The 24,311-nt window shown below is 42.7% G+C and overlaps 1 protein-coding gene across 2 annotated transcripts in view; it reads left to right on the top strand.

Annotated features, from left to right (window-relative positions):
- TNS3 (tensin 3) overlaps window positions 1–24,311 on the top strand; it is a 1,051,445-nt gene that overhangs the window by 947,643 nt on the left and 79,491 nt on the right. For both annotated transcript variants that reach the window (XM_030209265.1, XM_030209274.1), the window contains 2 exons: window positions 18,264–18,426; window positions 22,454–23,094. In XM_030209265.1, coding sequence (XP_030065125.1) covers window positions 18,264–18,426; window positions 22,454–23,094 — 804 coding nt within the window. The remainder of the gene's footprint in view (window positions 1–18,263; window positions 18,427–22,453; window positions 23,095–24,311) is intronic.

The following is a 24,311-nucleotide window of genomic DNA, read 5'->3' as shown; positions in this document are numbered from 1 at the left end:
TGCATTTCCTCCAGGTTAGTTGCCTCAGTAGTTACCCATCGGTGGTTATGGTTGTGTAATTGTTTCAGGGGCATCTGCTTCTTTGGCAGGGCCATTTTGAAGGGACCTTTGTCTTTCTCCCACCCAGAGAGATAAGCTTTGGTACATCCCACTAGTCTGGTCTGATCTAGAAGGTTGATAAGAAAGGTGAAATTGTACTCTTACCTGATAATTTCCTTTCCTTGAATCCTGCTAGATCAGTTCAGGATCCATCCTTACATTCTTTGTCTGCTACCAGTTTGTAAAGAGTTTCACTTCTGTAGAGGTGTCTCAGAAGGTATTTGAGGTTTTTTCTCAAGTATTTTATCTGTTTCTACTATTATTTATAGCTTTGCATTTGTCTTATACTCCTGTTAAAACAAATAGAGGAAATATTTTTTCACTCAACGAATAGTTAAGCTCTGGAACTCTTTGCCATAGGATGTATTAACAGCAGTTAGCATATCTGGGTTTAAAAAAAGGTTTGGAGAAGTTCCTGGAAGAAAAGTTCATAGTCTGCTATTGAGACAGACATGGGGAAGCTACTGCTTGCCCTGAGATTGGTAGCATGAAATGTTGCCACGTTTTGGGTTTCTCCCAGGTGCTTGTGACCTGGCTTGGCCACAGTTGGAAACAGGATACTGGGCTAGATGGACCATTGGTCTGACCCAGTATGGCTTATGTTCTTTGACATTAGCATGCTGATAGGATCCTGGCTGCACTACCTGTTATACCAGTAATGTCATTAGAATATTCAGGGGTTATTTTTCCTCTACCTCCATCTGTTGATAGGGGGACATAACGCACTAGTCTAGACTGGCTATCAGGTTTTAAGAAGAGGAAAATTCAGTTGAGTAAATTTTTTCTTCCACCAACCAGATTTAGCAGAAAAGTATTTTCTAAGATTTGTTAACAGCTCATTGATGCTTCAGAGGTTGTCCCCGATCAATCAGTAAACATTTCAGGTGCAAGATATCTGACTTCTTATTTATAGCACAAAGTGGAGGCCTTGAGCAACTCATTAAGTAATTACCAAAAAGTAGAAGTGAGTCATGTTTTGTCTTATATCCCTTCTGATGTTGATGTAGCAAAACTCCGTTGAGTGTTGTAGGATATTGTGCTTGGATAATGTCCCTGCCTGTCTCTGTACAGGAGGTTATTTAGAATCTTGTAAGGTTCAGCAAGGGAAACTGTGTTTAAATCCTTGTTCAGCAGAGTATAATCTATGGCTGACTGATTTTGTTGATGTAACTGTGAAAGAAGGTAGTTTTCGCTCTAACCTTTGCGACATTTCTTGTACACCAATCTTGAAAAATCTTTGTACGGTTGTGAAGAGTAATAGTAGTTGTCATCCCATAGTCTGTAGGCTAGATGAGTGTCTGCAGTTTCTAGATAATTGGCTTCTGGCAGACAGCACATCTCCTAGGACATCATGCTTGGTCAGCAGAGGGATGCCTTGGTACTCTTAGAAAAGTGTTGCCACCTACCATTACTTCTTAGGTATAGTAGTTTCTTACCCTCATAGGCGTAGACTGGGGGGGGGGCAATGCCCCCCCAAACGACGACGAGGTGCCGCCGCGCCATTAGTTTAAAAAAAAAAACACATGCAGGCACGCGCTCCTCTCCATCCGCTTGGCTTCCCTGCCCTCTCTATCTGCGTCCCGCCTTCCTCTGACGTCAGAGGAAGGCGGGACGCAGACAGAGAGGGCAGGGAAGCCAAGCGGATGGAGAGGAGCGTGTCTGTCTACCCCTCTCTCTTCCTCCCTCCCTCCGGCGCAGGCAGCAGTCTTTTTCAGCGTTCCTGGCAGCGGTAGCGATGTACACGCTGCCTTCGGCTCTGCCCCAAAGCCTTCTCTTCAAGTTCCTGTTCCCGCATAGGTGGGAACAGGAACTTGAAGAGAAGGCTTCCGGGGCAGACCGAAGGCAGCGTGTACATCGCTACCGCTGCCAGGAACGCTGAAAAAGCTGAAGACTGTTGCCTGCGCCGGAGGGAGGGAGGAAGAGAGGGGGTAAACGGAGTCACGATCTTGGACCTCGCGGGGGGGGGGCAGTAGAAGGAAGATGGATGGAACTGGGAGGGGTGGGGAGCAGAGGGAAGAAGCAAGAGATGGATGGGACTGGGAGGGGTGGGGAGCAGAGGGATGGACCAGGAGATGGATGGGATTGGGAGAGGTCAGGCACAGCAGAGGGAAGGAGCAGAAGATGGATGGGACGGTGGGATGGTGAGCAGAGGGAAGGAACAGAAGATGGATGGGACTGGGAGGGGTGGGGAGCAGAGGGAAGGAGCAAGAGATGGTTGGGACTGGGAGGGGTGGGGAGCAGAGGGAAGGAGCAAGAGATGGATGGGACTGGGAGGGGTGGGGAGCAGAGGGATGGACCAGGAGATGGATGGAATTGGGAGAGGTCAGGCACAGCAGAGGGAAGGAGCAGAAGATGGATGGGACGGAGAGATGGTGAGCAGAGGGAAGGAACAGAAGATGGATGGGACTGGGAGGGGTGGGGAGCAGAGGGAAGGAGCAAGAGATGGATGGGACTGGGAGGGGTGGGGAGCAGAGGGAAGGAGCAAGAGATGGATGGGACTGGGAGGGTGGGGAGCAGAGGGGAGGAGCAAGAGATGGATGGGACTGGGAGGGGTGGGGAGCAGAGGGAAGCCTACTGGAAAGAAGACACTGCATAAAACAGAAGACACTGGGACCAAAGCGAATAGAAAAACTAAATGATCAGACAACAAAGGTAGATAAAAGTATTTTATTCGTAATTTATTAATTAAAATGTGTCAGCTTTTTGAAATGTGCATCTGTGATATTTTGCCTGTAAATTTCAATTCCTTCCTCCATATTAGCATATCATTTGCATATGTATATATGCAAATGATATGCTAATATGCTCTGCCCATTCTTTGCCCCCCCCCCCCCCCCCCAAATGAAACAGTCAAACTACGCCTATGCTTACCCTGCAGCTTTGGGGTTTGCAAGTTTCAGTTCTTCCTCTTCCTGACATGGTTTCACCTTTCCATTTCCAGTGCTGTATACTGTTCCTCAGTTCAAGTGAAGGTGGAATCAGTGTTACTGGATCTGGTGATCCTATATGCACTGTCACCTTGCAGTTCATTTCATCTTCCCCTCTGTTGCAGGTTTTAGATGCCTCAAGATGTGCTTGAGCTCAGTGTATTGGGGCGATAGTGAGAAACATTCAGCATTGTGTGGTATAAATGATACTAGGTGAAATACTGTAGCCATGTATGTGCTCATACATCAATCATTTGCTATCCAGATAGTGGTCTCAAAATACGGTACCAGTCACTGATGAATCCAGAGCTTTATCGCCGGCTGCTATCCAGATAGTGGTGCCAAATGTTTAGATTTAATTCAGCTGCGGCAGCCAGCATTTTAAAAAAAACAACCGCCCTGGCCAGGGGTGTGCTGGTAAATTTTTAACAACGGACTCTCTCTCCGGGCATAGCCGGCCCTGAAATTAGGGGGGAGGGAGGAATACATGCCTCTCTCCCCCCTCCCTTGTGCGGGCACGCTAGGCATACCTTTGCCAAGCCCCACCAGCCAATAAATGGACTGCCACCATTCTCTGCTGCTTGTTTCTGGCTCTGAGCAGCATGATGGAACCTTCTTGGGCTTGCATGAAAAGTCCCAGCCTGATGCTCAGAGTCAGAAACAAGGAGCAGGGAGCAGCAGCAGTCTATTTACTTAGCTGGTGGGGCCAGCATCACTGCCAGCAAAGTAAAAGAGAATTCAAGAGGGAGCCCAAGCCCACATTTTGGGAGTCAGTTGTTAAAGTAGCCATGGGGAGGCCTACTTTAACAACCGGCTCCCAAAATTCTTAAAAACTTAACAGACGGCTCTCGCGAGCCCATGAGAGCCCGCTCCAGCACACCACTGGCCCTGGCTGAATGTTGAGCTTTATTTTTGCATAGGCAAATACTATCCTGATCTGAGGATGGAGGGTTTAGCTTCCAAAAAGTAGACCAGGGGTTGAGAACCAAAAAAGCGAGGGTTTAAATCTCACTGATGCTGTTTGTGATATTGGGCAGGTCACTTAACCCTCTGTTTCCTCAGGTGCAAACTTGTGGGCCCATTTACTAAAGTATTATTACTTTCAATTCTGGTTGCCATATCTGAAAAAAATATATAGCAGAATTAGAAAAGGTTCACAGAAGGGCAACCAAAATGATTAAGAGGATGGAACTCCTTTCATATGAGGAAAAGCTTAAGAGGTTAGGACTCGTCAACTTGGAAAAAAGATGGCTGAGGGGGAATATGATAGAGGCCTACAAAACCTGAATGGAGTAGAATGGGTAAATGTAAATCAATTCTTTCAAAAAATATAAAAACTAGGGGCAACTTCATGAAGTTACATGGAAATACTTGAAAACAAATAAGCAAAAATATTTTTTTCACTCAACAAATAGTTAAGCTCTGGAACTCATTACCAGACGATATAGTAACAGCAGTTAGTGTATCTGGATTTAAAAAGGGTTTAGACAACTTCCTGGAGGAAAAAAAATGTATGAATTGCTATTATGATACACATGAGGAAAGCCACTGCTTTATCCCTGGAATTTGTAATATAGAAGCCTGCTACTCTTTGGGTTTCTGCCAGGTACTTGTGACCTGGATTGGCCACTGTTTGAAGCAGGATACTGGGCTAGATAGCCCATCGATCTGTATGACATGTTCTTATGTTCTAAGTGTGGTAGGTTTTTGCACATGTTAGGTTGTAAAAACTAGCACATAGTAATTGCGAAGGCTGTGTGGTAACTGTTGGGAGCGTATCCAGCATTCCATTTGCAGTTATGGCAGAGACGGGTTCCCTACTGCCCATTAATGTCCAGTGTGATTAGTGTGAACGCACCTAACATTACCTCTTGAGGTGCTATTAAATGCACCTGTACTAACTGTGTATTTGAAAGTGCACGCTAATTTCTGTGTACCAACTGCAATGTGTAGTCCACACCCAGTTTCCACCCATACCTGCCCTGTCACTGTTCCAACCTGCGCTAAGAGAGGTATTTTAACTGCAGTGGCTGATATTAGCTGTTAGCATGATCATGCGCTAACAGCACGCTTTATTAAAAGGGCTGCTAAAATTTTGAAGCCCTCCAGGTACAGGAAAATACCTACTGTATCTGAATGTGCTTTGAGTAACTACTGGGAAAAGTATGAGCTAAAAAAAAAAAAATCCCAATCCAAAACTGTATTAGTCCAGTAAAAAGGCATCACTTTAGATTCTTTTCTGTCTTGTTTTAATGTATTCTTTTTTATTTCTAGACAAATAATGGGCCATTTTCCAACTCCTTGATTAGCGAGTTAATGGTAAAGTGGCTTTTTGCAATCTTTAACTGTTCATTTGGGGAGCAGGTTTTAGAGGTACACGAAGATTGCTGACATTGGTTTTCAGGATATGCCTATCGTACCAGACTGGTTCATGTCTGGGCTGCTTTTGCATTTTTTTTGGCTTCAGTTTGCATAGCTCTACTGCATTTATAAATTGTAAACTTCAAAATGTTCATGGAAGAAATTAAGGGCTTCTTTTACAAAGCTGCACTACAGATTCCCTTGCAGCAAATGAATGGGCTTCCTCTCATTTGCCACAACAAAAAGGAGGTAAAAACCCTCACGAAACCATGAGATATGAGACAAAAAAGTGAGGAGAACGAATGAGGATACCAAAAAATGTATTTATTCATATAAAAAATGACCCGACACGGCCGTGTTTCGGCCCAAAGGCCTGCCTCAGGGGTCTTTTACAACCTAAACAAAACAATGGAACAAATAAAACATGACATTAAAAATAATTATATTGTATATGATAGAATGACACATAAACATCGAGAGCTTAATAGTACATCATAAATGAATATGAAATTGTATAAAAATGGAAATAAAAAACATATATGCCAACACCATAATCTGAAGACTTAGCTTAAATATGAAAAATTATTTGAAAAGTATGTGAAAATTATTTAAAAAATATATATATTAACAAATATAGATTGTTAAAACGCATGGAATATGCAATGCATGATACATAAATATGTATTGGAAAACAATAAACATTATCTATGTATTCATATTAGGACCAAAGAATAAGAAAATATATGTATGATATATATGTATAACTAAAAAATAAAAAATGTGAGCATATACATTCGTAAAAAATTACCATATAACAGAATGTGAACCATGAAAATGAAGTATTAGGTAATAGATGAATGAAAACAAAAACCATATCATTATGTATACTTATCTCTGAAAAGCTTAATTGCCTGTATTGCTGATTACCACATCAATATGGTGACTTAGCCATACACAATTAAAAGTTGTACATGACTCATTTTATAAATAAGAATCTAATGAAATAATTATAAAATACCTCGGGTAGTATGATGTAAAACGTGCGCTGTGGGAAATGTGATGTAGCAGAACCCTCTTGGGTCTATATATATGATGATGAGAGTGAACATAAAAAAACAGAAAAAATTAAAAATAGCCAATAAGTTTGTGAAAAACCAGAAAACAAGATTGAAAATGTATTTAAAATATTGTGCAAAATCAATCATGTTAATAATCTCATTTAGAATGATTTTAAATGAAACAGTAAAAGGAAATATTGATTGTGATATTAATGAAACATGAAGATAATGCATTTATGATACTGCGGTATCGAACTAAACACTGAATGAATATGATTGAATAATTAATGCTACCAACTCTATACTGTAAACAAAAGAGGCCCTAAGATAGTTCTTGCAATGTCTTTAACCTTTCAGCCAGCTGATGACTGGGTTAACACTGATTTAATTTGTAGAGGCTTTCAAGTGTGTATGTTGGCAGGCCAAAGAGTATTTCCTTGGGGTGGTGATGGAGACAGTCCAAAGCTGCTGCTTTTGAATTGTAGTATCAAATGGACTTTAGCTCTGGCTTTTTATAGTCTTGTTTTCCGGACTGGTTTTTCTAAGTCTCTTAAAAGGTAATTTTGCAAAGTTGCCTGCTACAGAGTAGAACAGTGCTTGCCAAACGTTCTTCCACTGTAACCCCATTTTAGCAGCTGAAGATTCACTTTGATCTACATGGTAACAGTAGCAAATTATTAATCATACTTTCACTGTGTTACCTAAAGACTCAGTAAAATATAATGTGTAAATTTATATTTTTTAAGTAATATCTGATGCCTGGAACATAGTGGCTTGCAGGTTAGAGGTGGGGACTATGAGTAAAGGAGCATCAACAAGTGCGTAGTTAGGATCTGTGTGTGCAGATATATATAAAACGGAGGAAGGTGTGATTGGAAATCTCTTCCCATCCCTCCCCTCTCTGTCACTCTAATTGCCACAGGCTTATTCTCTGCCTCATAAGCAACAGGTTCAAACTTGCTCTCTTACTAACAGCCTCCTCCAAACTCAGTTACTCATTTCTTCTTCCCTCCCCCTCCCCACAATTTACTCACTTTCTCTCATTCTCCTCCAGACTCAACCACTTATCCATTCTTCCCCTTCATTATCCCCACATTCTCATCCCTTACAGGTTTATTCCCTCTCTCTTATGCACTGGGGCATATCCCCAGATTCATCCCTTCGCCAAGCACCACTGCAAGCTCATTCACCTCTTTCTCCCTCCAGACTCATCTACTTTCAGCCCCCTAGGCTCACTTTCCTTAGACTCACCCTATGTCTCTCTTCCTGCCAGGCTGACACCCTCTCCTCCTCTTACCCAAGCTCACCCCATCTCTTTTAACCCCAGAATTCTTTTCAGAGGTGTCCCGCTCTGCCTAATTAGAACAAGTTAGGAGTGCCTTAGTCCAGCCGGTAATTGTAGTGATCTTTGGGGTATATGTTGGGAGAAAGCAGTTCCAGAGTGGTGACATGATTGGCAGTGAGGGAAGGGATTGCAGAACTTGGGGGGTGGCATGATCAGATGTAAAAAGAGAGAGAACTGACCAGGGCTGACAATGGCAGTAATGATCACAGAAGGGGAAGAACTGGTTTGGGTTGGGAACACTGATTACTGGAAGAGAAATTTTGGCAGTGAGCGAAAATTAGCTGGTCGAGCCAGGAACACTGAAGCACCAGATGGCAAATACAAGACTAGCCCAAAGATTTCAAACACCTTAGGTGAACCTTCATCCATGCACCTCCCTCATTGGAGGCTTAAGGCCCATCCACCCTTAGATTGCCAGTATCTCTTTTCCCCAATCTCCCCCAGCTGGACAGCATCTCATCACCTCTTCCTTTCATCTACCCTGCATCCATCATCTCTTCCCCCCCCCCCCTTTCGCTCCCCACTTCCAAGCCACTGTCCTCCGCCTGCACTGGTCCTTAAAGAAGATTGAGCACTGTGAAGACCTTGTAAGTACAGGCCTGTACTGAAGCACTGCAGTTTACTACCCTGTTCTGACAGGAGGTCTGCCTTGGGGGGGGGGGGAAACAAGGCAGCGCTCCAATACGGGCCTGTGCTTATGGGCCTTCACAGCACTCACTCTTCCTTAACTTGAAGCCAGCATGGGAGAAAGTAGTAGGGGCAGCGGCAGGCTTGGCAGGGAGAAGAATCTCGCTGGAGCCATGCCACCGCCCCCAAACTCTACTACCCTAGGCAGACACCTAATCCATCTAGAGATAGGGTCTGCCTTGAGCAGAACAGTAAATGGCTTTGTGTTGTTTATATTATAGGCACATGCTAAAAAAGAAAGTGCAGGCTTGTTGTGTGCTGCTGCTGGCCACATGGTGCTGGCTGTATGTACATTTTTCTTTGCTGTGCAGACCTGCATGCGACCCAGGATGAAAATTTTGTAACTGCATTTGGGGTCGTGAGCCAAGGTTTGCAAACCTCTGGATTAGACTTAACAACAGATCCTAACAGAGTTCTGCCCGAATTTAACATAACTTCAAAACTCTTTCTCTGATCTTCAAGACCCTTACGGGAAATGGCCCAGAATATAAGGGTTTCTCTATGCACCTTAGAGGACTTGGCCTAATACAAGATTACTTATTCTTCAGGAATCGGGTGAAATCCTGGCTTGTTTTCCTCCCAAGTTTTTAATCTGTGAAGTGACTGATCACCCATTCACTGAAGCTCTGCATTTGTTGGCATGCCTTAAAATATGCAGATCCCGATATTCATAGTCACATAGTAGATGACTGCAGATAACAACATGTATGGTCCATCCAGTCTGCCCGAGAAGATAAACTCATTACATAAGGTATGAGGTGATACAACATATGTATACCTGATCTTGATTTGTCCATGATATTTTTAGGGCATAGACTGTAGAAGTCAGCCCAGCACTGTCCTTGTTCTAAAACTTCTGAAGTTGTTATCGAAGGCCTTGAAAAATCTCCACTCCAGCCCATCCAAATCTATCCAGCCACGATCAAGGTACAGACTGTAGAAGTCCGCCCAGTAGCGGCTGTGCTTCCCAATTACCAGTGTTACCACCTAGTCTTCGCTAAGCTTCTTTGGATTGAATACTTCTAAACAGGATTTCTACATGCTTATCCCACGCATTTTTGAATTCCAATATGGTTTTCATCTCCACCACCTACCACAGGAGGGCATTCCAAGTATCCACCACCGTCTCTGTGAAAAAATACTTCCTGACGTTTTTCCTGAGTCGGCCTCCCTTCAACCTCAATTCATGTCCTCTAGTTCTATCACCCTCCCATTTCTGGAAAAGGTTTGTTTGCAGATTAATACCTTTAAAATATTTGAACATCTGTATCATATCATTCCTATTTCTCCTTTCCTCCCGGGTTTACGTGTTCAGGTCATCAAGTCTGTCCTCGTACATCTTGCTACACAAACTACATACCATTTTTGTCATTTTTCTTTGAACTGCTTCCAGTCTTTTTACATCTTTAGCAAGATACAGCCTCCAAAACTGAACATAATACTCAAGTGGGGCCTCACTAACAACTTGTACAGGGGCATCAACACTTCCTTTTTCTACCGGTTATACAAGCCTAGCTTCCTTCTGCCCAAGGCCACTGCCTTGTCACATTGTTTCATCACCTTGACATCTTCAGACACCATCACCCCAAGGTCCCTCTCCTGATCCGAGCTTATCAGTCCCCTCTCCTATCTAGTAAGAGATATTTTTGAACCCCAAGTGCATTACTCTGCACTTCTTTGCATTCAATTTGAACTACCAGACACCTGACTATTCTTCCAACATTTGGAGATTCCTTTTCATGGTTTCTACACCCTCCAGGGTGTCTACTCTATTGGCTATCTTCATGTCATCCGCAAAAAGGCAAACATTTCCTTCTAACCCTCCAGCAATGTCTCTCACAAATATATTAAACAGAATCGGCCCACACCGACCCCTGAGGCACTCCACTGCTCACTTTTCCTTTCCTCTGAGCAGATTCCATTTACCACCACCCTCTTACCCATTGGTCAACCAGTTTCCAATCCAGTTCACCATTTTTGGTACTAAGTTCAGTCTTCTCAGCTTATTTGAGTCTTCTGTGAGGGACCGTATCAAAGGCTTTGCCGAAATCTAAGTAGATTACATCTAACACATGTCCTTTATCCAGTTCTTTGGTCACCCAGTCAAAGAAGTCAGTCAGATTCGTTTGGCAGGATTTTCTTTTCATAAAGTCGTGTTCCCTCAGATCCTGTAACACATTGGCTTCTAGAAAGTCAACTATCCTTTTCTTCAGCAGCGACTCCATTATTTTTCCTACCACCAACGTGGGGCATATCGGCCTGTAGTTTCCCCACTTCTTCCCTATTCCCACTCCAGTCCTGATGAACTTCTCCCATCTCTAAAGATCTATTAAATAAATCCTTAATTGGTCCCGCCTGGACTTCTCTGAGCTCCCTTGGTATCCTGGGATGTATCCCATCTGGCCCCATAGCTTTGTCCACTACCTGATTTTCAAGCTGCTTATAAACGCTTTCTTCCGTGAACGGCCTAATATCCACTTCGTTCCCAGATTTACTCTTGGCAGCCAACCACGGTCCTTCTCCAGGAGTTTCTTCCGTGACCACTGAAGAGAAGTATTTGTTTAGCTCATTCGCTTTATCCACACAGGAGCTACTCCATTCTAAATAAATCTTGCTCACTGGGTCATACCTGGATTTTCAGCAGCACTTAGCCAGATAGTGCAAGTAAAAGTTCAGTCTGTCTTGGCACTATGTGGGCAATGGCAGGGTGTTCTAGGGGTGGAGTCTAGGTGGAGCCATGAGTCTTTGGCATACAGAGAGTGGGCACAGGCCTATCCAAAACAAAAATTGAGCTTGGCAACAAACACACTGATGTTGGAATTTACCACCTTAAGTTCTATAGTTTTCAAATGAGGAAAAAAACACTCAGGTCCATCTATTCCTGGCTCAGGCCCACCCAAAAGCGATGACTCACTCCCCTCACTCTCTCTACACCAGCCCAGAATCTGCCCTTCCCCTGTGTACCTCACCCAAGTTAACGCTGGACCCACCCAAAATACCAGGTCTGGCAATGCCACTGCCTTGAGTTGCCCTGGTTAGCGGTGATATTCAGTCTACTAATTATAGAAATGGTAAGTAGTAGTAGTACTAACTAGGTAACTGTTTGGATAAAGTTTGGACAACAAAAAGACTCTCCTAACTTTATCTGGGTAGTTCTCTGGCTATCTGTTTGAATATCAGTAGTACCCACAGCACATAACAAGGTGATCAACTTTGTTTTCGACTGTGCTACTAGAGACCAATTTGAAACACCAACTACTCAATAATGCAAAATAGTACAGATTTATGCTGAAAGAGTAACCAATTAACTCTACCTGTATCACAACATTCTTTTAAATCTCTGTATAATTTATATTTTAATTAAAACTTTTCACTTCACAGAAGTAACACAAACTGTGATATAGCTATTTTCACCTTCCTCCTAATCTTGCAGACCTGTGGGTGCTTGCAAAACATATTTTACAAGAGAAGCTCCCTGTGGTGTTTTTCCCCCCTGCCATGCAGGAGTGGATCCCAACTTTTTGGACCCCTGGGCCAGCTAGCAAATAGGGCCTCTCCCTCCCACTTCCCAGTTGCAACTGCCAAGTATCCATCACACAAGGAAAACACAATATACAGGCGACTGGGCAAGTGTTTTAAATTTATACAAGTACTAGGAAAAAATGCCCGTTTCTGAGCGGAATGAAACGGGCGCTAGCAAGGGGCCCCCTCCCTCCGTCCCTCGAAGCTACTTGCCTTGTTCGCCCTCCCTCCGTCCCTCGAAGCTACTTGCCTTGTTCGCTGTGGGCCGTTTCGGCCCTCGAGTGTCAATAGCTCCGCCCTCGATGTCATGACGTTTTGACGCGTCATGACGTTTTGACGCGAGGGCGGTGCAGACACTCCAGGGCACACCGGATATCTCGGGCGCCTCAACTTCCGTGGAGGCTTCAGAACGTTGGGGTTGCCTTTTATATATATAGATGTGTATAACATCGTCGTGTTTTAAAGTTAAATGTGTGTATAACATCAAGGATATAGTTCACGGGGAAGGGATCCCCAGAAGCTTAGCTGAGATTGGGAGGCAGAGCTGGTGGAGGGAGACGAGGCTGGTGGTTGGGAGGCGGGGCTAGTGTTGGACAGACTTATACGGTCTGTGCCCTGACAATGGCAGATACAAATAAAGGTAAGGTATACACAAAAAGTAGCACACGTGAAATTATCTTGTTGGGCAGACTGGACCGTGCAGGTCTTTTTCTGCCGTCATCTACTATGTTACCCAGATAAGTAGCGGCAGTCATGTGATACCTGGATATTCAGCACTAACTGCCACGGGCTGAATATTGACCTAGTAATGCATAGTGCATTCAAATCAATTTAATGCTCGATAAATTAGAGATTATTGTGTGTTAAGTTGATTTCTACATGTTAAATTTATTTATTTATTTAGATTTTGCTCACACCTTTTTCAGTAGTAGCTCAAGGCGAGCTACATTCAGGTACTCTGGATATTTCTCTGTCCCAGGAAGGCTCACAATCTAAATTTGTACATAAGTACATAAGTAATGCCATACTGGGAAAAGACCAAGGGTCCATCGAGCCCAGCATCCTGTCCATGACAGCGGCCAATCCAGGCCAAGGGCACCTGGCAAGCTTCCCAAACATACAAACATTCTATACATGTTATTCCTGGAATTTTGGATTTTTCCAAGTCCATTTAGTAGCGGTTTATGGACTTGTCCTTTAGGAAACCGTCCAACCCCTTTTTAAACTCTGCTAAGCTAACCGCCTTCACCACTTTCTCCGGCAACGAATTCCAGAGTTTAATTACACGTTGGGTGAAGAAAAATTTTCTCCGATTTGTTTTAAATTTACTACACTGTAGTTTCATCGCATGCCCCCTAGTCCTAGTATTTTTGGAAAGCGTGAACAGAAGCTTCACATCCACCTGTTCCACTCCACTCATTATTTTATATACCTCTATCATGTCTCCCCTCAGCCGTCTCTTCTCCAAGCTGTATAGCCCTAGCCTCCTTAGTCTTTCTTCATAGGGAAGTCGTCCCATCCCCGCTATCATTTTAGTCGCCCTTCGCTGCACCTTTTCCAATTCTACTATATCTTTCTTGAGATGCGGCGACCAGAATTGAACACAATACTCAAGGTGCGGTCGCACCATAGAGCGATACAATGGCATTATAACATCCTCACACCTGTTTTCCATACCTTTCCTAATAATACCCAACATTCTATTCGCTTTCTTAGCCGCAGCAGCACACTGAGCAGAAGGTTTCAGTGTGTTATCGACGACGACACCCAGATCCCTTTCTTGGTCCGTAACTCCTACCGTGGAACCTTGCATGACGTAGCTATAATTCGGGTTCTTTTTTCCCACATGCATCACCTTGCACTTGCTCACATTAAACATCATCTGCCATTTAGCCGCCCAGTCTCCCAGTCTCGTAAGGTCCTCTTGTAATTTTTCACAATCCTGTCGCGATTTAATGACTTTGAATAACTTTGTGTCATCAGCAAATTTAATTACCTCGCTAGTTACTCCCATCTCTAAATCATTTATAAATATATTAAAAAGCAGCGGTCCTAGCACGGACCCCTGAGGAACCCCACTAACTACCCTTCTCCATTGTGAATACTGCCCATTTAACCCCACTCTCTGTTTCCTATCCTTCAACCAGTTTTTAATCCACAATAGGACATTTCCTCCTATCCCATGACCCTCCAATTTCCTCTGTAGCCTTTCATGAGGTACCTTGTCAAACGCCTTTTGAAAATCCAGATACACAATATCAACCGACTCCCCTTTGTCCACATGTTTGTTCACTCCTTCAAAGAATTGAAGTAAATTTGTCAGGCAAGATTTCCCCACACAAAAGCCATGCTGACTTGGTCTCAGTAATCCATGTCCTCGGATGTGCTCTGTAATTTTGTTTTTAATAATAGCCTCTACCATTTTCCCAGGCACCGACGTCAGACTCACCGGTCTATAATTTCCCGGATCTCCCCTGGAGCCTTTTTAAAAAATGGGCGTTACATTGGCGACCCTCCAATCTTCCGGTACCACGCTCGATTTTAAGGATAAGTTGCATATCACTAGCAGTAGCTCCGCAAGCTCGTTTTTCAGTTCTATCAGTACTCTAGGATGAATACCATCCGGTCCAGGAGATTTGCTACTCTTCAGTTTGCCGAACTGCTCCATTACGTCCTCCAGGTTTACCGTGAAGTCAGTAAGTTTCTCCGACTCGTCCGCTTGAAATACCATTTCCGACACCGGTATCCCACCCAAATTTTCCTCGGTGAAGACCGAAGCAAAGAATTCATTCAGTCTCTCCGCTACATCTTTGTCTTCCTTGATCGCCCCTTCTACCCCTCGGTCATCCAGCGGCCCAACCGATTCTTTTGCCGGCTTCCTGCTTTTAATATACCGAAAAAAATTTTTACTATGTTTTTTTGCCTCTAATGCTATCTTTTTTTCATACTCCCTCTTGGACTTCTTAATCTGCGCCTTGCATTTGCTTTGACACTCCTTATGCTGTTTCTTGTTATTTTCAGACGGTTCCTTCTTCCATTTTCTGAAGGCGTTTCTTTTAGCCCTAATAGCTTCCTTCACCTCACTTTTCAACCAGGCCGGGTGTCTTTTGGACTTCCGTCTTTCTTTTCTAATTTGCGGAATATGTATGGCCTGGGCCTCCAGGATGGTATTTTTGAACAGCGTCCACGCCTGTTGTACAGTTTTTACTCTCTCAGTTGCCCCCCTAAGATTTTTTTTTACCGTTCTTCTCATTTTATCATAGTCTCCTTTTTTAAAGTTAAACGCTAACGTATTTGACTTTCTGTGTACAGTTACTTCAAGGTCGATGTCAAAACTGATCATATTATGGTCACTGTTATCAAGCGGCCCCAGTACCATAACGTCCCTCACCAGATCATGCGCTCCACTAAGGACCAAGTCTAGAATTTTTCCTTCTCTCGTTGGCTCCTGCACCAGTTGCTCCATAAAGCTGTCCTTGATTTCATCAAGGAATTGTATCTCTGTAGCGTGTCCCGATGTTACATTTACCCAGTCTATATTTGGATAATTGAAGTCACCCATTATTATCGCATTGCCCATTTTGTTCGCGTCTCTGATTTCTTTTATCATTTCTGTGTCTACCTGCTCATCCTGGCGAGGCGGACGGTAGTACACTCCTATCACCATTTTTTTCCCTTTTATACATGGAATTTCAACCCACAGTGATTCAAAGGTGTGATTTGTGTCCTGCTGAATTTGTAATCTATCTGAGTCAAGGCTCTCGTTAATATACAATGCTACCCCTCCACCAGTCCGGTCCACCCTATCATTACGATATACTTTGTACCCCGGTATGACAGTGTCCCACTGGTTATCCTCCTTCCACCAGGTCTCAGTAATGCCTATTATATCCAATTTTTCATTTAGTGCAATATATTCCAACTCTCCCATCTTATTTCTTAGACTCCTAGCATTTGCATATAGACATTTCAGAGTATGTTTGTTGTTCTTATTTGCATGATGCTTAGTACCTGACACTATTGATTTGACATCTTTTGTCTGATCTTTAGTTGTATTTAAGGGCACCTGGCCTACCACGGTCTGTTGTGTAACCTCACTATCCAGAAACCCTATCTTCCCTGTTTGTGAGGTATCTTTGCAAGATACCTTTTCCCGAACCATGCGCTTTTGAGCGACTGTCGGCCTTCCTGAGGCAATGGAGGGTTAAGGGACTTGCCCAAGATCACAAACAGATTTGTGAAACAAGATTTTTAAAAAGTCCAAAATTTGGGAAAACAGGCCGACATAACTAGAAACAAGATGCCTACTATGTGCCTATTCCCACTAGTTGCACATCCCCTGATTGAGATTAGCTATACACAGCGCTGCAGAACTAGCTTAGCAATTGCATTCTAAGATCCATTGAACACGCCTTATTTGATTGTTTGTGCAATTTTTCCCATTAGTCATCCACTTCAGCTATCCCAGCTCCTGTGTTATATTCTGTCTTGTCTATTTGTTTCACTTCTGTATATCCCTTCTGTCAAGATGTTTTCATGTGTGTAACAGTGAGCAAGGATGGACTGTCAGTGGTCTGGGCACTAAGGGTCTTGGGCCCCTAACCACCTATCAAAAGTGATTAAACTAAATGGAGGCCAGGGGAGAGTGCCCCCCCTACTGCAATGGCCCTTGGGTATTTTCCTGTTGTTCCAATGGTCAAGCCACCTCTGACACTATTGTGCCTTTATTACTTGAATGTTTAAATGTGTCCTGGGCTGATGCTGAATCATATTATTCTCCTGAGTTTACTTTGCTGCTCTAAGTGTGTGCCATGCTGGTGTTTGAGTGTTTTATGGTGGTCATACTGTCACTATATTGTAAATTGTATGTGTTTAGTTATAGTTGCTGTATTCTGCCTTTGATGACTTTCTTTAAAAAAGCAGTTAATATTACAGGAGAGTTTATTCTTTAAAAAATAAAAAACATAAATACCTTTGTACATGTTTAGGCATATAAGATGTTTTATACAATATCCCTTTGCGAAGGAAGAAAAAAAACATTTTTAAATCTTTTAGTATGAACTGCATTGACACGGAGTCTGCCAACTGGATCCAGATTCACTCAACAAGGTTGATCCAGTCTTGGGTTTACCGCATTGCATCCAGGGACTTGTAGTCTTGCTTTTCATAGGAAATACAATGGGGAAATCAAAACTTAAGGTACCTGTTTGAATTGTAAAGCCAGGATTGGATCAGCCTTCTCGGGTAAATCTGGATCCAGTTGGCATTCCTAATTGATGCCTAATTGAAAAATCTGTTCAACACACTGCCTGCAGTACTGAGTAGCCAGGGCCAGTAACACTAGCAGAAATGAGCATCTGAGGCAAATGGATTGAAACTTCTTATGGGGCAGCAATAGCTGCTAACACTTGTCTGTCTTTTTATCTTTTATAAGCAATGCTTTTAATATCGGATGCCTTTTTCTTTTTTCAACTGGAAAAACAGACAATGAGCATTATGGAGATGGGGCATAGGTAGCTCATTTTATTATTATTTTATTTTTAGTGTGTGGGAATGTTGTTGGGTTTTGTTTCTTTTTTTTAGTTTGTGGTTGTATTTTTACATCAATAACTTTATTCTTTATAACCTTATGATGATATTTGCTAGGTCAGGCTACATATAGAGGGGGAAGATGGCAAGTGACATTGGCAAAAGCTCTTCTCAAATTCCAGCCTCTCTCTTCTCTTCCCCATACATCCCCATTCCTTTTCTTACAGCTGCTGCTGCCTCCTTGCTGCCTTGTCAAGTACATTTTTTGACGTGTGGTTGGGTAGAAGGAACATAAATACTTAACCCCCTTTTCTTGATAGATCCAAAGATTTATAAAGCCATTACATGTAAGCAAATACAGTACCTTGATTCCAGAAACTTGCCAAGCAGGGAGTAGTGATATCTTCAATACCTGTGTTCTTTTCCTGCATTACTGTACTGAGCAGAAGCCAAGCTTCACTGTTTTTCAGAGTGACATGCAGCTGGTGGCTAGACTTGAGAATAGTTTGCAGGACGTGCTAAGAAGGGAGCAGGAGATCAGGCACGCATAGCTTCGCTTTTCTCCATATTTCTTTCACATACAGCTGCTCCAGTGCTAAATTTTTGCAGTGAGCAGTATGTGCTGCTGCTGCTGCTGCTTTGAGAAAAGTGGGTGTGGCCTCAAGAATTCATTGAAAAAAGGCAAAGGTCACTGAAAAAAAAACTAGACAAATGTCATTTATTTTTTTCTTCCAGAGCCCCCTTACACTGAAGGTTTCAGCCACTCTGCTGTAATGTCTGAAAACGCCATGGGAACAAACCCTACTCTGTTCAGGGCTGAGATGCAGACAACCTCATCATGTCAGCGACCTTTTGCAGCCCCTGCTTCCAGCACCAGCCCCATTCCTGGAGGAGAAAGGTAGGTTTTACATTGACTTTTTGAGTTCCATTCCTCTTTCTGTCTTAATAAACTGACTAATAAATAAACTGAGTGCCCTCAGAATGGGTCCTAAAATGATTGACTGGGATAGGAACTGGTTGAATGGAGGGTAGTGGTAAATGGAGCTCATTCTGAGGAAACAGATGTTACCAGTGGTGTGCCCTAAGGTTCGATTCTTGGGCCAGTTCTTTTGAAAATTTCTGTAAGCGATATTAATGGTAAGGTTTGCCTCTTTGTGGATGATACCAAAATCTGCAGTTGGGCAGACACCCCTGATGGTGTGGATAACATGAGGAAGGACTTAACAAAACTAGAGGAATGGTCTGGATTTTGGCAGCTAAGATTTAATGTGAAAAAAAATTCAGCGTCGTGCATTTGGACTTCAAAAACCCAAGAGAGTGGTACAGTTTAGGGGGTGAAGAACTTTTGTGCACGAACGAGGAGTGGGGCTTGCTTGTGATCATATATGATGATCTTGTGGCCAAACAGGTAGAAAAGGTGATGGCAAAGCTAGAAGGATGCTTGTATGCAAAGGGAGAGGAGTGGTCATTTGGAAAAATGAGGTGATGATGCCCCTGTATAAGACTCTGATGAGACCTCATTTAGAATATTGTGTACAATTCTGGAGACTGCACCTTCAAAAAGATATAAACAGGATGGAGCCAGTCCAGAGGGCAACCACTAAAATGGTCATTGGTCTTCATCATAAAGAATATGAGAATAGACTTAAAGATCTCAATATGTATACTTTGGAAGAAAGGAGGGAGAGAGGAGATACATTTAAATACCTATACGGCATAAATGCACTAGAGGCTAGTCTCTTTCAATTGAAAGGGAAAGAGGAAGCACAAGATGAAGATGAAAGGACTCAGAAGTAACCTGAGAAAACACTTCTTCATGGAAAGGGTGGTGAATTCATGGAGCAGCCTCCCGGTGGAAGTGGTGGAGACAAAAACAGTATCTGAATTAAAGAGAGTTTGGGACAAGTATATAGAATCTCCAAGGGAGTGATAGGGAGAGTAGATGGCATGGACTGACAGACTGGATAGGCCATATGGTCTTTATCTACCTACATTTTTCTCTGTTTCTATGGTTAACAGGGAGGGGGCAGGGGTGTTGCTTAAACTTTAAAGACTTCAGCTATGGGTATTGAGCACTGAGCTGTCATCAGTGAATGTATGGAAATGGAAATGTGAGGCTGCTGAGGTTCTGATACACAGGCTGTTGGGGATAAGCATTCATGATTATGTATTCAGTTTGAGTGCCCACAAATTTCAAGTTCACACAAATCGCTTCTACGTGTGTATATGTACAAATTAACTTACGTACAATCGATGTGCACACAGTGCATTTGCAAAGAATGCATAGGTGAAGGGACCGTGAAAAAATGCCCGGAAATGGGACAATTCATTTAAAATGAGCACAGAGTGAACTGTTTTTGGCTTTGCACACTCCTACAGGTTGTAATAGGCATAGCACAGACATTGTATTTAGTAGCTTATCATAAGCTGTTTGCAGACTTTATTTGTGTAAACGACAAAATCTTTGATTTGATCAAAGTGTTTAAATACACATACAAATCCAGATTTATTTATTTGATTTATTGAAAAAAAATATATATATATTCCACTCATTCCACTGTTTATGGTGAATCACAATATAACATACACAGTTAAGAAAAACAACGTAAAATACAATGTAAAACACAAAATAGAATGGAATAAGAACCTTATCCAGACTTCACAACCAGGATCATAAAATAAATAAATAAACGGTCACATCTTCTGTGCTATCTGATGCTATATAAAAAGAGAGCTCTGACTTTCTAGTGTAAGGTAACAAGATATTGTCCCCTGGTAAAGGCTATATATTAACCTCCCCACCCCCTGTTTTTACAAAGCCACACAGTAATACCGAAACAGCCCATTCGATAGACAGTGTCGGCATTACCGCACCGGCAGCTGCCAGTGTGGCTTTGTAAAAGTGGGGGGGGGGGGGAGTAAGACAGCTACCAGGTGGTCCAGTTTCTAATGGAAGATGCTGGATCATTTCGGGGGAGGGGAAGGTTGAATGACGGAGGGGGAAGAGAGCAGGGAGCAAGAAATTCATGGCAGTGCATTTGAGCAAGTTCAGGCCTGCTTCTTTGCTTTTACAATTGGCACCATGGATACCTAAACAAGTTTGAGAGATTGGTAGGGAAGGGGGTAAATGTTACAAGTCTTACCTTTCCCCAGAAACCAGCACAGTTAGTAGAGTCTAAAAATGGAACGTGACAGGTCTGTCAAACTATTTTTTATCTTCCTTTTGGTGGAAGGGCACTTAGTCTAATTGAAAACAACTCTAAATCGTCATAGCAGTATTTTATGTCTGTCATCTGGCACAGTACTTCGCCCCCTTCTGCCTCTTTAATCAAGAGGTTCATTTCCATTATGATATTCCTCCCGGAGAGGAGAGTTGATGCTATAGTTAAGAATCAGCGCCATTCGCCCTGGACTCCTATGATGATTTCTGCTGAGCTCCCTGCCCACATCTCGAAGGCTGCAATTATAATCTTCATTCATGGCTAATTGGTTTCCCTTTCCCCGTCCCGATGATGTGACTCATTTTGGAACGTTGCTGTTATTGGCCAGCGGCGGTTGAGCTACTAATAACCATTCTTGGCTGAAACTTTCCTCTTATGTTTGCTGCTGCGGGACCACAAGGCTTTTGTTTCAGAAGCTGAAATTTCTTGGAAGGGCTGTTTCCCACATAGATAATTTATTTTAGTGTTCGCTTTGTAAGTAGTATATATGAGTCTTTTATGTTTATGGAACACATTGTTGCTGGAGCCTGAAAGGGAGAGAGTTGTTTTTCACAATGAAATTAGGTCCTGGCGTGTGTTGAGAGAGATTTCATATCTGATGTGAATATTAGGTGCAGGGGGTATTGATTTTTTAATGTTTTTCTAATTGTTCCAGTAACCTTCTGCTTTTTTGTAACTTTCCCCGGCCTTATTCTTTTAATTTTTTAATTTTTTTAACTTGGTCACAGACTGAGATACAGTTATGCAGTAGCCTTTTACAAAACTTCATCTGTGTTTGCATGTGGATTGTTTTATTTATAAAACTTTTATTATCTAATTGAATAGTTTATGTTGCCATATACAAGTTCATATCCCTTTTTTTTTTTTTACCTTTTTTTATAATGAGGGGGGTGTTCCGGGACTACTGGGATGTTCAACTTTTGCCATAAATTTGCTGGGGCCCTTTTACTAAGCCACGTACCCGCGTCCTATGTGTCTCAGTTTTGAACTATCATCCAGCTACTGCGTGGCTCGGGTGGTAATTTCCTTTTTTACGTCCATCCACTAGGCACATCGGAAATTTTCCAGCATGCGGCGCTAACCGGGTGGTAATCTGCATGGTATGCGCATAGACCATTACCGCCTGGTTAACGCATGAAACTTTACCACTAGATCAACGGGTGGCGGTAAGGTCTCAGGCCCAAAATGGACGCGCGGCAATTTTTATTTTACTGCACATCCATTTTTGGCCAAAATAAAAAGCCCTTTTTTGCAGGCGCGCTGAAAAATGGACCTGCGTGCGTCCAATACACGTGTCTACACCAGCATAGGCCATTTTTCGATGCACCTTAGTAAAGGGACCCCTATGTTTATAAATATCCACCTGCCTGAATTGTTTCTTCCCATTATTTTGTTCCCAGGTCTTGTATTTTTCTAGTATTTTTATTTTTCATTTTCACACTCTCTCCCCCCCCCCCCCCCCCCCCCAATGTTCTTTTTGCATATCCCCCTCTCTCAGTACACTTTTGAGCATCTTGTGACATTTTTATGTTTTGTTGCTGACAGCATCTTTCTATGCCCTCTGGAGTGTAATGAAACCAAAATAACAAAAAGGCTCTCTTTAATTTATTCTGCTTTAATAATTATGCAGACTGTTTTCTCCTTTTGTGCTGCTCCTGAAGTTAAATGCTAACCCCTTTTTAATACTTCTTGTTCTTTCAACAGCCCTCCTACAACTGATCACCTGTGGTTGGAGAGCAACACCAAATTGCCTCTTTCTCCTCAGCCTTTCATGGCAGGGTCCGGCAGGCCAATGGGAGGCTACCTCAGGGCTTCAGAACTTTCAAGCACCATGCCAGAAGGATCTCTCTTATTGCAGTTTCCATCTCCAGGACTGCAGGTCCTCTCTCTGAAGAGCTGTGAGGGTTTGCCAGGAGAATTGCAACAAGAACATGCCACACACACTAATAATGTCCAGGTGTACTTGCCCTATGGCGATGGTGGCAACAACAGCAGCCCACAGCAAGGCAAAACAGTAACTTCCTTTCTCTCCAGTCCAAACTGTTCCTCCCAAACTATGAATTCACATCTGACTGATGTTGTCGACAATGGGCATTTGCAACATGGCATGACAGCCACAGAGCATGGCCAGGGCAGCCCAATCCTGCAGCATGCTGGAATGAACATGAACCCACAGCCGCCTCTGCCAGAGAAGAAGAGGATTTCTGAAGGAGACCGTTCCTTTGGCTCAGTCTCGCCTTCCTCAAGCGGTTTCTCCAGCCCACACAGCGGGAGTACAATCAGCATCCCCTTTCCCAATGTGCTTCCGGATTTTTCCAAAGTTTTAAGCACTTCTCCTTTGCCAGGTGAATACTCTATTACATTTTGTTTTGAGTCCATTCTTTGACTAAGATGCTAAGAGAGGTGGTCAGCATTATGCTTTGTGGCCTAAGAGACACTAGTCCTTTGTATATGGGAATGGTAGGCACAAACATTGTATGAAGGTTTTGTACTTGGAGGGAGGTCAAATGGCTGCACAAGAACACACTAGAGCATTCTCTTTAGCTTTTGGTCTGTTAGGGGAAGGGAAGGTGCTCCAGATCAGCCATCTAAGGTGGGATGGAACTAGAGAACATATGGATAGGGTGGAAAATTGGGGAGCAGAAAAGAGTAAGTAACATTTTGAGTGTAAACACAGTGGTAAGTCTTGCGTTTGGATTTAATCTGTTTTCTAAATCCAAACCCAAGGCAAGTTGCCTTCAGATAATGTTGTGTAATTCCAGTTTATTCTTGTATTTTTGTGAGGAACATCCGTGTCCAGCATTTCACAATAGGCCTAATAATTTAGTCTGTAATATGTGTCATCAAAAAGATGGCCTGGTGCAGAAATCCCAGGATGAACCGATGAAAAGATGAGCACAATATGACATCAGTATGGCATAAATACGATGGTTTATTGGATGAACACAGATCCGGCGTGACCACATTTCGGCAGTTGCCTGCATCAGGAGTGTGGTTTTGACATTCTTAAAAACCTACTTATCAACAATAATGGATGGGACAGGTAGTCCTGTCTGTGATGTAAATTAGCAGCAACTCAATTGGCTGTCACACGTCTGTGTGAAAATACTGAAAAGCCAAACTGTTCATCTTCTCATAGTTGCTTCATCCTGGAATTTCTTCATCAGGCCATCTTGTTGATCTCTGCGCCTATTTTGCCTGTGTGACTGCATACGTATCATCAAATATATAATAAAAATCATTAATGTAAAATTCCCTACTGGAAAAGGACCCTTCCCTTGCTCTCACTAAGGAGCTGGAACAGACCCCATAGCAAGACTACATAGTACATCAGTTTAATTTAATACAATATTTATATTCTCCTGAAACTCCAAGCTCATAGCAAATCAGAAAAAAATAGTACATTTAAAAACAAAATAAACAAAGTTAAAAAAACATTACACATCTACTTCATAAAACTCAATATCCTCAACCCATCATTGAACAAGTCATGAAGGAAAACATTTGGGGGAAAAAGCTAGTAATTTATGAAAACATAAATAGGACCCTTCCATTTAAATGA

The sequence above is a fragment of the Microcaecilia unicolor genome, chromosome 1 (assembly GCF_901765095.1).
Source record: "Microcaecilia unicolor chromosome 1, aMicUni1.1, whole genome shotgun sequence".
Lineage (NCBI taxonomy): Eukaryota > Metazoa > Chordata > Amphibia > Gymnophiona > Siphonopidae > Microcaecilia > Microcaecilia unicolor.
This window is presented reverse-complemented; position numbering and strand designations above follow the sequence as displayed.